The following is a 16044-nucleotide window of genomic DNA, read 5'->3' as shown; positions in this document are numbered from 1 at the left end:
AAAAAGACGCAAAAGGCATTGATAAGTGTCTTGTTGAGAATCTTTTAAAAGAGCTAAACACTCATCATTCGAGGTGCAATACTCATAGACATAAGCTCTTGAAACAACAGTTTGCACGCATAAGGCATTCGCACCAAAGAAATCTGAAAGAAAGAAAAAGAAAGTAATTAGCAAAGTTATACTGAAATGAGCCTACTTCCCTAGCCCAGAAAAAGGTAAAGACTTGGTGCTGAAGGCAAACAAAAGGATAGGCTGATACAACTCATTCTACTAACTTGGCCCAAGGTGATTCTGTCTCCTAATAGGCTTTGGTATTTGACCCTTTCTGCCAGACATAAGCACCCTCCTGAAGCAAAAGGCTTTTTAAAAACCCACTTTTAAAAATTTCTTGTACAAGGCCTTTTTGAAAAAAATGAACAGCCTAGTGATATTAGCACAATAAAGTTTAAACTGATTTTTAGAGAAAAATAAAATTTTGTTTTTCTCATTTAAAACTAGGAATCTTACAGAGGCATGCTATTCAAAATTGTGAAAATGCCAATCTGTTCCATCACACTAAATCTGCCTGGGTAATTAGCCCAACATGGTTATATCCTAAACACTTGGCCAGAAAATCTATACACACCTGTGTTTTATTCCGACAGCCCCTGCATTCATATGTATGGGTCCTGGTGTTAGCAATCGCCATTATTCCACAAAGATTGCAAACATGAACCTGATATGGATCTGATGCCTCAAACAATCTTTCCCTTAAAAACTGGGCTGCCCCATGGGCAATCTGACAGTCTCGTTCCATTTCACCAAAACGCAGGCCACCATCCCTGTTAAGAGAAAAGCAGATTATTTTGTAATATTTTCTACTAAAGGCCTGATGCACAAAATTCTTGCACAGGTAGGGTACCTAGGCCTGGCTGGCCATCAGGGCCAATCAAGTTCCCCGCCTCCCCACCTCCTCCTTCCCTAGCTACCTGCGTGCCTCCACCACACAGTTCCCCCAGCCTCCCACCGCCTCCTTCCCTCACTCCCTTGGCACCCCACCACTGTCACTCATCACCTGCCATGTTCTGCACCACCTCCTGGTGGTCAGCAAACATCATAGCAAGCAATCAAGCTCCCATTCTCCCAGTGGAACTCCCGAAGGGACACTTTGCATATTAGCCTTTTATATATATAGATATCAACAGCACCTTGACTAATGGCATAGGTAAAGAATGACATTAATAAAGGAGAACTAGACTCTAATTTGTATATCCTAGCATTTTCTCTACATGGGGGGGGAAGGTGAGAAATCAATCAACTATTTAATGTGCATTAGAAGGTCCCCCCATAGAGTAAACACATTAGATTCTCACATATAGCATACTAGTGCAGTAGTCGGCAAACTGCGGCATGCGAGCCACATACGGCTCTTTGGCCCCTTCAGTGTGGCTCTTCCACAAAATACCAACTTCTGCGCATGGGCCATGAAGTTTCAATCACATGTACGTGCGTGCCCGCACGTGGTATTTTGTGAACCAAGAATTGTCAACCAAATTCACAATCGACAATGACAGATCGAAACACGTGCATGTGATTGGCACAAGAGCTTGATATGTATCACGCATGCGCAAGTCAACTTAAACTTTTATATATATACTAGAGGCCCAGTGCACAAATTCGTGCATGGGAGGGGGTGTCCCTAAGCCCGGCCTACACCCTCTACAATCCAGGATCCCTCTCACAATCTGGAACCACTGGCTCCTAACCACCTCTGCCTGCCTGCCTGATGCCCCTAACTGCTCCCCTGCCAGCCTGATCCCCCTAACTGCTCTCCTCTTTTGGCCTGATTCCCCTAACTGCCTAACTGCCACCTTCCCCCTTCTCCCTTAGCACTGGCCTTCTCCCTTTTGCCTTCTCCTGCGGCGCCTTCTCCCGCGGCCTCTGCAAAAGGGACCGTAGTGCTGGACCGGCCTTTGCAGCTGCTGTGGCTTTGTCTGGAAGGATGTCCAGAAGGACATCCAGAAGACATCTGGTCTACTTAGCATATTACCCTTTTATTAGTATGTATATAGAATAAACTTGCTTAATTAGACCTGCTTTCTGATGTAGCTAAATTTTTTCCAGCCCAGAGAAGCACCCCAACTTCTCTTTCAGGTAATTGTCAGCAACACAGCAGTAAATATCAACACAACACAGATTCTTATTGTAGATCACGCAGGGAGAACAAAGGGTAAAATATTTAATTGCAGCAGTGTTTGACTATATTCTGCACAGTGAGAAAACCTGAAGTCATTTTCAAGATTCACCATTTCTTACTTCTTTTCAATTGGGTCAATTTTCTAAGCTTTCTAAAACTCTGTTTTCTGGCTAATCAAAAGAAAATAGGATTCCACCAAGTCTCCTATCTACCTACTCCAGGACTTCTGTGAGGGTCAAATGAGATGAGGCACATGAAAACGCTTCACAGACATTTGGTTAAAGTGTAAAATGTTTGCACCTGGCTATAAAGCAAGTCATCTTCCTGGGCTGAAGAAACTCCAAGGAGGCTAGTTGCTAGGGAAAGAAAGCTGGGCACTGCTATGTGACATCATTACCCGGTGCCCACAGCCACCGTTTCTGGGCTGGATTGGGCCCTGGACTGCATTTTGAGCCATGGGGTCTTGGGAGTGTCAGCTGTGATTTGGTGGGCTGTCACTCCAGGGTGGTGGCAGGGCCTGTGTCCCACTTCAGGGAAGCCAAGTGTTGCTTTGTGGATGCCAGGTACACGGTGCCATTTCCCTGTAAATGGCCAGTGCACGTCACGGCAGCTCCTGCATTGAACGTCTGCCCCCTGGTGGTCAGTGCGTGTCATAGTGACCAGTCAGACGGAGGGAGGGACACTTAGCATATTAGCCTTTTATATATATAATTTTTCTCATAAAATACAATGAAGTACAGAGTCGAGTCTCATCATGCTATCATTTAACTTACTAGAATTCAACTCTGTACTCAAAAATGAATAACAAAATTTTATCTCAATAAAGTAGCTTTTCCATGAATGAGTCTCCTGGGTAATCAAGCCTGAAATGGTAAAATTGCTGCTGGCAAAGGGAGTGGAAAGAACGAGTGAATGAGAAGTTTTCCCAGCTTGGGGGTAAAATAAAATGCGTTGTTCAGATCACCAGACAGGTGGATGGTGATGGCTTCCTTAGTACTCTTAATACGCAAAAACATGAAATCAGTTGAGTTTCCAATGTTATTACTGAGAAACAAATCACTGGTCAACTTTGAAGGATGCTAGATAACCAACTCATTAACTGGTTAATAAAGGGAAAGAAACAAACATTTATCTTGCCTTTACTATGTGAACTATGGACAATAGACAATGATGCAGCTCTCTTACCGGGATCTACCCTCCATGGGCTGTCTGTTAAGGATCTGAATAGGCCCCCTAGCACGAGAATGAATCTTGTCATCCACCATATGCTTCAAACGCTGGTAATAAGTGGGGCCGATGAAAATTTGTGATGTGATTTTTCTACCAGTGAATCCATTGTACAAGACCTAAAACAAAGTTTGAAGCACAGACTTAAAAATATTAATAAACAAGTTCAAAGAATATATGTACATATACTGTATGATTCCATCTATATAAAAATCAAAACAGGCAAAATAATCTATACTGTTAGATGTCAGTAGAGTGGAGCGGGGAGGTAGTTACTGGAGGGAGACACAAAAGGGGGCATCTATGCATAAAAGAGTTCTGGCAATTTAATTTTCAGGATGTGGGATGTTCACTTCGTGAAAATTCACCAAGCTATACATTTATAATTTGTAACATATTTGCAGTATATACTTCAATAAAAGGTTTAAATTCTTTAAGAATAAAACTACATTGATACAGCCATGTAAGCATACAAAAGAATAAGGGCCTGGCCAGTGTGGCTCACTGATTGAATGTCAACCTATGAACCTGGAGGTCATGATTTTATGCCAGAGTTGCAGGCTTGATTGCCAGTAAGGGGCACGCCGGAGGCAGTCAATCAATGATGCTTCATCATTGATGTTTCTATCTCTCTCTCTCCTCTCCCTTCCTCTCTGAAATCAATAAAAATATGTTTAAAAAAAAAGAAAAAAAAAAGAATGAAACTACACACATACAAAAAAATACGTAAGTGAAAACATACCTCATTTCCTCTGAGATGGTAGCCATAATCGGACAAAAGTTTAGAAATCTTCTGCACATTAACAGCATCATTAAATGGAGTGGCATCACCAATTTCGCCTTTGATAGCTGAAACCTTTACCAAAAAAATTAATCTTTAAAAGGCTGCTTCCTTCTATGTCCCCTTAGAAATCTGTAAAAATCCTTTCTAGAAAAGAAAGGATTCTGAACTTTAGAAAATCTGCTATGGAAAGCTACAATATCATAGGTTCATTTTATTAACATAGTATTTATAACTAATTTACCTAAAAATAAAGACTTAATTATAACTCTTCAAATAGGAAGGAATCCATGAGAACAGTTACAAAAAGAGACTCCCAAACACTTCCTATGGCTCAAGGAAAATACATTTTAAAGCCCTAAAACCAAGTCCTCTATTTGTTAGGCTGCAGCCATTCTACTCTAACAAGATACTTAAAAACAGAAAAACCTCCACCGAAAGACACACACACAGCTAATAATATAGCTATAAATTTAAGTTCTCGATGAACTAACCACCAATGAATTAACTCTTATCTATAGAAAAGAACCAATAAAAAAGGTAACCAACATATATATGCGTGTGTGTGTGTGTGTGTGTGTGTACTGCTTTGATACAGTAAATTTTATAAAAATTCCGACTTAGCCATAACTGCAAATTTTTGCAAAAAGAAAAAAGGCATAATTAATCATAAACAATTTGTGACTGGTTATGATTATGCCACATTAGCTTCTTCCAAAGTACCCTGAGTCAAATATAAGAGAAATCACCTATCATCATTTTGGAAAGAACATCAGTTTGGAACTCATATTATTAAAGAAAACCTCTTACCTTCCCTTGAAGACATTCAATCAAGTGACCAATTGTCATACGAGAGGGGATGGCATGGGGATTTATGATGATATCAGGGGTGATTCCTTCGCAGGTGAAAGGCATATCCTATAAATGAATTTTTAAAAAGAATCTTAAACTTAAATCTCTTAGCTATGGAACAAGAACTGATTCCTCTCATCTGAACTTTTCTGTGTCCTAAATTCTCTTTAATACAGTATGTTCATATACTTAGTCAACACTAAAATTAAAAGTCAAGCCTTTACCACCTTTGGGCTCTTAAGTTAAATCATTTGATTTAATAAAATATTCAACAAGACTCTGGGTTAGGAGTGAGGCAGATAAAAAATACCTACCTCTTGTCTATACTGAATACCACAAGTACCCTTTTGACCATGTCGACTGGCAAATTTGTCTCCAATCTGTGGAATTCTAACAGAGCGTACCTGAATTCATATAAAAATAGGTTAGTTAAGTCCATCTGGTTTACTTTCCATAAATAGCAATATGACAAAGCTATACTCACCCTTATTTTACAAAATTTATATCCTTCCTGGTTGAGAGTTACCATAACCTGGTCCACAATGCCTGTCTCACTAGTCCTGAGAAAAGTGCTACAGTCTCTCTTGGTATAGCGTCTGTTAGTGCTCTCCAGCTCATCTTCATTTTCAGGCAGGGTGACTGTTTTGCCTATAATAACATCGTCTCCCGATACACGGACCCCAGGAGCTATCAGGCCATCATCATCCAGCTTGTCATATATGGCATGCCTCATACCTACAAAGAAACAGATATGGCATTTCTAGAAGGGTACTGCCACATAGAAAAGTATTTAAAATGTCACATAATCCTCTCCACAAAGATTAAGAACCAAATACATAAATCAATTCTAAGTCTGAGAAGTTCACAGGAATCTCTAATTCACCATGACCATCCTATATAATAAAACGCTAATATGCAAAAAGACTGAACAGCGGAACAACCAGTTGCTATGATGTGTGCTGACTACCAGGGGGCGTGCACAGGACATGGCAAGAGTTGGCAGCAGGAAGCAGAGCACGGAACATGGTGGGCATGGGCCGCAGCGGGATGGTGGAGGCAAACAGGGTCACCAGACCAAGGCAGGGTGCCAGTCGCTGTCATTGGGGCGAGCCTCTGGTGGTTACTGAAAATTCTTTGCTCCCATGCACCACGGTCCCACCTGGCACTCGCACCTGCTGCCAGCGCCAGCCCACACCAATTGCTCAGTGTTGGCAGCGCGTGCGAGCAGCGGCTACTGGCCTCGATCGCCCCTCAGGGTTTCTCTATCCCCCCAGCTTCTGAGGGGCTATGGAGGCTGGCAGCCGCCTCTCACACCCACTGCCAGTGCCGGAGCTGCCGTTGGCACCCACTTGGCACTGGCAGCGGGTACAAGCAGCAGCGCCAGCACCAGCAGCAGGTGCAAGCAGCGGCTGCTGGCCCTTAGAGCCCCTGAGAGCTTCTCCACCTCCCCCTGCTCCTAAGGGGGGATCAGGGCAGCAGCCACAACTCATACCCACTGATGGGCCAGCCCCACTCATACCCGCTGCTGGTGCCAGCCCCATCCAATCGCTCCACGCCATCATCGGGTGTGAGTGGGGCCAGTGTCATCAGCGTATGGGAGCAGCGGCGTCAGGAGCGGGGCTGCCGGCAGTCAGGGTACCGGGGGCTGTGGCGGGAGGGGCTAGGTGGGGGTGCGGAGGATGGGCCAAGACCCACCCCTGTGCCCACCGCAGCCTCATGGTCCACAGTTCCTTTCAAGGTGCACAAATTCGTGCACTGGGCCCCTGGTATAATTAATACTCTCATCCTATATAATAAAAGGCTAATATGCTAAGTGTCTGGTTGTCTATTCAATCAAAGCATAATATGCTAATGATATGTAAAGCCACACAACCACTTGCTATGACGTGCACTGACCACCAGGGGGCAGATGCTCCAACCAGTAGGTTAGCTTACTGCTGGGGTCTGGCTGACTGGGACTGAGCAAGACAGGCCGGACATGCCCTGGAGTCCTCTCATGGTCCCTCCCTGGCTGGCCAAACTCCTGCGTCCCTCCCTGGCTCCAATTGTGCACCAGTGGGGTCCCTTGGCCTGGCCTGCGCCCTCTCGCAATCCAGGACCCCTCCGGGGATGTCAGAGAGCTGGTTTCAGCCTGATTCCGCAGGCCAGGCCGAGGGACCCCACTCATGCACGAATTCGTGCACCAGGACCTCTAGTTTCAAATATTATAAACTATTCTGAACTCTAAAAAGCACTAGAATGAGCACTGAAATATCAAATTCCCCATCTGCTGGGTGATTTTGGATAAGTGTGTGGCCATCTTCTAACCTCTATATTACATGAGAAAATATCAATGGCCTCTACACACATCCTCCCACAGAAATTCTGAATGTTATCTTATGTAAATCAGGACACCAATTCACTATTATATAGAACCATCCCAGGGAATGGAGTAATAGGAAGATGCCTAGGGAAACAAAACCCACTTTACTTCATGCAATACTATTAGAAGTCAAAATTGAAGTAAAGATACCCAATTTCCCTAGACCTTCTATCCATAATACCGTATACATATTTTTTAGGTGTCTGTGAAAATAGTGACAACTACAAAAAAGAAGTTTGAGTTTTTAGGAAAAAAAAAAAGGCTAGGTATCCTCTCATTTATTTGTTAAATGTATACAAATACTGTGACTAGACAAATATGGTCACACCACAATGTGAAGAGAGGAGGGAGTTCCCATGCCAATACATAAACTGAGGGACAGGACATACACAGTACCAGTGAAAATGAAGCTGAGGTGTGTCCCATGATATCACACAACCTCTGATTTCCAAATACCCTCCTCAAAGCAGGATCTACCAGGACAGAAGAACTTGTACCAAGCCCACTCCTAGAACTTGTACCATTGCCCACCAAATATTTTGGCAAACACACTTATTCTCTTAAATATGAGTTCTAAGAATGACATAAAAACATACTCCCATGTGGCAAAAAATTAAGAGGGGGGACAAACCCCAGAAAAAGTAATTAGGAAAACCATGCTAAGTTAACTTTGAATTCCATAATTTAAATGCCAGTATCACTTACCCTGGCATGTTTCACGTGTAGGCTTCTCAAAAACTTCTTCTTGGTCAAATCCTTTTTGAGACTCCTGTTCTTTGTATGAGCGATAGAAAACAGACCTAAAAAACAAATAGTTCTGAAGGTAGCTTCTATTTTCCTCTAATAATAAGACTTAGAATATACCAATAATTTTTACTTAATTGGTAATATTTGGGAAATAATCTAAATCATGAAAAGAGGGTAAGAGTTATCTACACTAACAAAAGAGAAACATGCAAATTGGTGTCACTCTGCTACACCCACCAGCCAATCAGAGCAACTATGCAAATTAACCCAACAAAGATGGCGGTTTATTTGCATACGCAGGCATGGAGCAAAGACTGAAGACTGAAGAGGCCTGGCTTCTCCGCTGCAGCCAGACCAAAGCCCTGGGTCCCGGGTGCCGGAGGAAAACTGGTGCCAGGAGCCAGGGGAAGGAAGGCCTATTGCGTGAATCTTCGTGCAACGGGCTTCTAGTTTAACTATATTACGAGTCAAAGTTAAGTCCTAAATGCTGTCACATGGGTCATACATGTAGCACTTGACCAATAACCTGAACACAGCTGGAATTATATGTAAGAACAGGAAGGACCTAATGTCACTGAGTCCAACCTCCTACCCAAAATAAGAATCCTTCCATAGGGCCTCCAGAGATGGTCACCCAAGATCTGTTCCAGTAGTTCAAATGCAAAGTTTGTGAAATATTAAGCTATAATTTCCACCCCCTAGTCCTAGTGCTATCTCTGAAACCACACACACACACAAAATCCATCTTCTTCTAAATTCCCAGTTTTTTAAGCAGTCTTCATATGCTATAGATTTGAAATTGCTTGTTAATAAAATAACAGCATCACAGAAAAGAAGGTTGAAAAGAAAACACATAGCCCTAACCGGTTTGGCTCAGCGGATAGAGCATTGGCCTGTAGACTGAAGGGTCCCAGGTTCGATTCCGGTCAAGGGCATGCACCTGGGTTGCGGGCACATCCCCAGTAGGGGGCGTGCAAGAGGCAGCTGAATCGATGTTTCTCTCTCATCGATGTTTCTAACTCTGTATCTCTCTCCCTCTCCCTTCCTCTCTGTAAAAAATCAATAAAGTATATTTTTAAAAAAAGAAAGAAAAGAAAAAAAAACACATAATAATTTTAACAGTTATTTATGGTCCTAAGATTATAGGTTTATTTTTACTTCTTAGATATTTCTATATTAACTAAATGCAAACATGTTATTTGCTTACAAAAGAGGTGGGGGTGGGGTCAAAATATTAGCATCTGAAAATCCTGAGCTACAGGAAGCAGTGTCTTCAGTTGTTCACGATCATCAACCAGGCCTTCTGCTTTCTGGAGTAAGGCATAGATTTCACCACACAAAACTCTACACAGGCATCTGCACAACAGCATGTGCCTGCCAGATTGCCACTAAGCTTCATGAATTGAGGCAAAAGGTTAGGTATCTTAACAGAAAAATTTATCTGCTGTCAGATCAAAATTTCTTCCAACCTGACCTTCAAAATCACCAAAAAGTTTGAACATATAAAAGTCAAACCTATTTTTAGAGAAGTTTTTTTATTAAAATATTAGTATTTCCACTGTATCTGTGTTTGACAACTTTTGTAAATAGCTGACCTGAAAAAGCCTCGGTCTACCGCTGAACGATTCATGATAACGGAGTCTTCTTGATTATATCCAGTGTATGATGCAATGGCCACAATTGAGTTGATACCTGTGGTGCATTGAAGAACAAACATTAAAGCATCATCTGGGAAACAAAGAAAAATTGCCCCTTTCTTTTACATCAATTTTATTTCACCATATTTGCCACAGATGTTTTCACCATGGTAATTGTCAAAGTTCACTCCTCATGGAATTGTAATCTGTGAGCAACCACTCTGATGGCTTAACATTTAATACAAGCAAATCCTAAGAGCATTCATTCCCAATGTATCCTTTCTGATAATTAGTGATTATACGTACAAGTTACCTCAGATTTATAAAGTATCTCCCCAAACCAAGTTTCATGATTCTCACAATAACCCTGTGCCATAAACTTAAAAGCTTTTAAAATAGATAACATGATTAAAGCATGAAATAATAACAGAACTGAAAGGCATATAGTTCCTACCAGCCATGCCCTCAACACTTCATCTCAGTACCAAAGGAACATTTTATTTCAAATCCAACCCTTTAGTTATATTTCTTTTCTTCTCTAGTTATAGAGAAACCAGTTATCTAAATGTTGAAGAAAACACAGCACTGTAAGCCCAACGATATGAGTGTACTGTAGGAAACCTATCATTTTGTTTTTCTAGACAAGAGTAACCCCTTGTGGAGGACTTTAAAAATAAATCATTCTCGAACTTGTGAGAATCTGTTATCAAAATGTTAGATCCTTTATTGTAGTTAATCATTTAAAGTCACTACTTACAAGGCACACTTTATTAAATGAATGTTACCCCCAAAGACAAAATTCTGTTCATAATACTAACAAGACAATTGTGCCAAAGAACTATGCTGTCTCCTTTGATGTTCAACACTCTCATAGCCCTAAGCTTCTCTGCACACTTTTGCCTGTTGTCCAGTCTCCTTGAGCATCTCCTCTGGCAAACTCCTGATTCTCCTCTTTATCAGCTACATCTCAAAGCCTCTCTCCCGATTTCCTTTCCTGGTGCCTAACGTTCTGTCTGTCTCTGGCTGTATTCTAACTCTGAATTTAACCTCAGCAATTTCATAGCAATCTATAATTACCATTAATAGATCAAAAACTTAACAACTCTAGATTTGACTTTCTTTAAAACCATATTTGCAACTCACTACTGGAAGATCATTTCTTAGATACTCTGGTAGCAACTCAAAATCAACATGTCAAAAACTGAATTTATATTACCTCTACAACTTCTTCCTTCTTCTACTGTGCTCCAATTTTATTAATAGTACCTCTCTCTCCTTGCTCACCCAAGCCAGGAACCATCTCTTCATTGCTCCACATCCACCCAGTCAACAAGTCCTATCAAGTATATTCTAACATGTATCACCCCTTAGTCTTTTTCATTTCTTTAGGACCTTACCATTTCTCACTTAGACCGAGGCAAACACCTCTAAATTACCTCTGTGCTAATACTGTATCTGACTCTGATCTACTCTCAGACGAGTGCCACATGATATTCATAATATAAAATTCTAATTGTATTACTTCCTTGCTCAAAAAGGTCTTCATTCTCCAAATGAAATTCAACCTGCTCTCCTGCACACTGTGAGACCAAGCTTTACTCACATGCACTTACACTTCAGTCATATTAAAAGGACACGACTACTGACTGTCCCCAGATCTCATGTGTTCCTGGATCTAGGCCCTGCTGAAACCTTCTCTCAAATTCAAATATCCTTTCATCAACTTTAGTCTAAAATGCTACCTTCCCATGAAATTGGCTCTACATTTTCAACAAGAATACATCATTTCCTTCCTCTGTGCTACCAAAGGACCTTGTACCTCCATCATAACACTTCTGACATGTCTACATTTTTATTTAATTGTGTTCATGTTTCCCACCACATTATAAATTCCATGGAAAAGAGACTGTGTCATATGTATTTTATTAACCTTCCCAAGTACCCAGAAAAGAGCCTTAAGCATGACAGGACCTTAAAAGATGTAGAAAAGAACCGAACATACCTGCTGGCAGCTCTCTAAATCGCAGATATTCCATAGACCGTGTAGTCACAAGCGGTTTTTGAGGATAATAGAGAACATGGGCCAATGTATCCATACGGATGTGAAAGTTGGTGATATAAACTCCCATGGCCTGCTTACCCATAGCAGACTGGTATGTGTTTCTAGGGGACTAAAGGTAGAAATGAACAGCAGAATCAATAAAAATGTAATTACTCCTAAAGGAATAGACTCTACAGGTTATGACATAAATCAGAAGGATTGGTAAAGTTATCGGGGGGAGCCGGGGGGAGGGTTTCTGAAAGATAAGTGATGACCCTTTGGAATAGTTAGTTATGGCTTCTAACAGTGAAACACAAGAATAAGCATGTTAAATGCTGATTCAATAGAGTTCATAGCCTTTCACTAAAAGGCTTTTCTTTAAGAACTACAGACTAATCTCTAACTTTTATTCTACTTCCCCCAATTCCTCACAAATAAGAAGTTAAAAATGGCTACCAACCTGGTTATGATCAGGAAATGGAATAATAGATGCACAGACACCAAGAATCATTGATGGGTGAATCTCACAGTGTGTATATGTGGAAGAGTAAGCTACTCCTTTCTCTTGCAAATCATTTGGAGTCATTGCCAGCATCACTGTTTCTTCTTCTAGAGTATCAACATATTCCACTACCCCACTGACCACAAGATCCTGCCAACTAAAAAAAAGAATTCTCTTAATTTCCTTAATTCCTGAACTCTTTTAACTAACTAGGCATTCTATCTAATAATGAGTATTCCAAAAGCATAGAACAGACTGTGGTTTCATATTTTAAGTGTGTTGTGCTTTGTTCTAAAGAAATTATTTGTGGGGATTAGGGGTTTAGTATATAAATACACTGATTAAGGTCTGGAGGAATATACACCCAATTGTTAACAAGTACAGGAGAGTATGAAATGGGGTTTTTATTGCACATATTTTTGAATTTTTTTATAATAAAAATGTATCAGTCGCCCAGCTGGCTTGGCTCAGTGGTTGAGCATCCGTCTATGAACCAGGAGGTCAGGATTCAATTCCTAGTCAGGGTACATGCCCGGGTTTCAGACTCAATCCCCAGTGTGGAGCATGCAGGAGGCAGCCAATCAATGATTCGTTCCCATCATTGATGTTTCTATCTCTCTCTCCCTCTCCCTTCCTCTTTGAAATCAATAATATATATATATATATATATATATATATATATATATATATATATATCACTGCTTATGAATAGTTTCTTTTTGGGTCAATGAAAATATTCTGGAATTAGATAGTGGTGATGGTTGCACAATCTTGTGAATATACTAAAAACCACTGAACTATATACTTGAAAATCATTAATTTTATGGTATGTGAATTATATCTCAACTTTTTTCTCACTGAATGTACTTACCTGTAGTTGTTATATTCTCTCTCTTTCAATTGATCAATATGTCTCTTCTTCAACAGAAGCTTTTGTTTTTCCACAATCAGAAGTGGTCTACAAATACGACCTGCATCTGTATAGATCCGAATCTCCCTCTCTCGAATATCTCTGATCATAGAAACCTAGATGTAAAAAAACAAAAGTCTCATAGACTGTTATTTTCTCTATCATTGAGGCTTAGCTATAAATACAATAAAGCTCCTAATGAATTCCTGGAGTACCCCCTTGTCAAATAAAAAGGACAAATCTTAATAGATTATCATTGTTTAATACATTAAAAGTCTAGGTATAATGTAAAATTTTATAAAGGATAAATATCTAACCTTGGCAATTATAGACCTGAACAACATCTGGTAATAATGTCATGCAAGATAAAGTAAAATAAAAAACTGTTTCAGGTATCACAAACACTAGTAAATGACAAGTTTTTATTTTGCCTCTTTGATAATCACATATACTTCACTCTGTAACTTTTAATAACCAGCCTCATATCACTTTGCCTTGACAATACTTTCCCAGGAATAAGTTTGACTCCTCCCAGTCACCTATTAGACAAATGGCTTACAGTCTAGCCGTCCAATGCAGTATGTCACATGTCACTACCGAGCCCCTGGCATGTGACCAGTGGGGAATGAGATATGCTGTAAGAATAAACCACACACGGGATTTCAAAGGCAGTACCAGAAAAAAAATGTAAAAACTCCATTAATAATGTTCATTTTGAATATATGTTGAAATTTTAATGTTTTAGATGTACTGGTTCAAATAATATTCTATTTAAATTATTTTCACTTGTCTTTTACTTTTATAATATGGCAACTAAAAATCATTTTAAATGAATATGTAGCTCACATTATATTCCTACTGGATAGTACTAAAAATATATTCCTAGACAATATCAAAAATTTTCAATAAAGAATATAATAATTATTAAAAGCACTGCAGAACTTAAAGTACACATACATATATTTTTAAAAAAATCAAAAGGAAAAAGACTTTCAAGTGAACTGCCTAAATCTGAAAAATGGGAAAATAGATTGCTATTTCTCCATAAAAGTACTTTTAAAAAGTGAAATCATATCTGGATACTTTTATTAAAGAAAAGATTGGGTCTATTTAAGAAAGGAAAAGATCTGGATTACTCAGTTTAAAAACAATAGTAAAAATAATAAAAGCTTTATCAAAAACATCAAGTTCCTCAAAACTAGAGTCAAAGCCAATAAAGAGAAAATGTTCCAAGCTCTTAGCCCACTTCCTGTCCTTAGAAAACAATCTGAGGAGAAACATTGTGTCTATGAGCAAAACATCATGAGTGGCATTCTCAAGTCCCAGAAAAAACCTTGCTTTCAATGCACTGCCTTGAATCCTTAGAGAATTCCTAGAATATAGCTCTATTAGCTTACCAGGAGGACATAAATTGAGCGTGTCCTCCCAAAGGCCAAGCAGTAGCTTACATTCCAAAGGAAACAGGTGTTCTTTAGTAATATACAGAGGACGACTGACAGGAAAGCCCAACAAGCCCAATAGATGATTCAAGTTACAGAAGGGTAAAATGAGAACTTCTGGTTATCAGAAAATATGAAGGAAAAGAAAAAGTACCAGACAACTTCTAAAGTGCCTACTCCAAGGACACAGGTCCATTTATAATGTTCAACAAACTTTCAAGGTCTACTATATGCCCTAGCTAGTTTGGCTCAGTGGACAGAGTGTCAGCCTGCAGACTGAAGGGTCCCGGGTTTGATTCCAGTCAAGGGCACGTGCCTGGGTTTCGGGCTCGATCCCCAGTAGGGTGCGGGAGGCAACCAATCAATGATTCTCTCTCACCATTGATATTTCTATCTCTCTCTCCCTCTCCCTTCATCTCTGAAATAAAAACTAAAAAAAAAGATCTACTATATGTCAGACCCCATGCTCAGAGCGGAAAATAACAGTCACAGTAAGACATGTTTCCTGTCTCTGAGGAGTTAATAGTGTAGTGAGTGAGTCAGACATCTTAATGTTGGGGTCAGGAAACAGCCTACGGGCCAAATCTGCCCTCACCTGCCATCTGTTTTTGTAAATAAAGTTTTATTCGTTCCCATTTTATCTGTGGCTGCTTTGCACTACAACAGCGGGGTTGAACACACAACAGACACTGTACGGTAAACAAAGCCTGAAATATTTAATATCTGGCCCTTTATAGAAAATGTCTGTCTTGATCTATGTCAAACTGGGAAGTCAGGTAAGGTATCCTGAAAGAGATGAGTGTTAATATATGATTTGCAGAATAAGTGAGATTTACCTGAAAAAAATAATAAGCAACCCTCCTCCCTTCAGCCTGTTTTTGAGGAGCCATTGGGGGACAGGGAGCAGAAATATTCCAGGTTGAAGGAATGGTCCCATTGAAAGTAAAAATGCCTAAAACAGCATGAAGAATTTAACTTTACCTCAGAGAATACAGAAAAGCTAAAGGAGGCTTTCAGCAGAAAAACATGGCATTAAACAAGTTCTCAATCATAAAAATACAGCCAATTTTGGTTCCTAGGCTTTCTCTTAGCCCTGCCTGCCCTCAAATGAAACATGCTCTTCCTGCCTTCAAGCTGTGAAATGCCTGGGTCAAAACCTAAGGTGTCTGCCTTCTAGAGGAAAGTCTGGAGCAACCAAACTCTCTTCTCTGCTTTGCTAGGTAGAAAGATGGCCAGCTATTGCCTAAGTGTATTATAGTTTCCCTTCAAAACTAGACAGACCCCAAGGGTAGATTTGCGAGAATCAAAAGCCTGAGCCATATCCCTAATACAGTACACTAAAAGCAAAAGTCCTATTTGGGAGAGTAATA

At 40.2% G+C, this 16044-nt stretch overlaps 1 protein-coding gene across 1 annotated transcript in view; it reads right to left on the bottom strand.

Annotated features, from left to right (window-relative positions):
- Window positions 1–6: 6 nt before the first annotated feature.
- LOC118669188 (DNA-directed RNA polymerase II subunit RPB2-like) overlaps window positions 7–16044 on the bottom strand; it is a 37449-nt gene continuing 21411 nt past the window's right edge. The window contains exons 13-24 of the mRNA XM_036335103.1: window positions 13197–13351; window positions 12284–12482; window positions 11785–11953; window positions 9741–9837; window positions 8104–8198; window positions 5521–5771; window positions 5351–5440; window positions 4995–5102; window positions 4146–4259; window positions 3362–3522; window positions 626–821; window positions 7–143 (exon numbers count right to left, since the gene is read on the bottom strand). Coding sequence (XP_036190996.1) covers window positions 54–143; window positions 626–821; window positions 3362–3522; window positions 4146–4259; window positions 4995–5102; window positions 5351–5440; window positions 5521–5771; window positions 8104–8198; window positions 9741–9837; window positions 11785–11953; window positions 12284–12482; window positions 13197–13351 — 1725 coding nt within the window. The 3' untranslated portion in view covers window positions 7–53. The remainder of the gene's footprint in view (window positions 144–625; window positions 822–3361; window positions 3523–4145; window positions 4260–4994; window positions 5103–5350; window positions 5441–5520; window positions 5772–8103; window positions 8199–9740; window positions 9838–11784; window positions 11954–12283; window positions 12483–13196; window positions 13352–16044) is intronic.

This window comes from Myotis myotis, unplaced genomic scaffold, assembly GCF_014108235.1.
Source record: "Myotis myotis isolate mMyoMyo1 unplaced genomic scaffold, mMyoMyo1.p scaffold_m19_p_1, whole genome shotgun sequence".
Taxonomy (NCBI): Eukaryota; Metazoa; Chordata; class Mammalia; order Chiroptera; family Vespertilionidae; genus Myotis; species Myotis myotis.
This window is presented reverse-complemented; position numbering and strand designations above follow the sequence as displayed.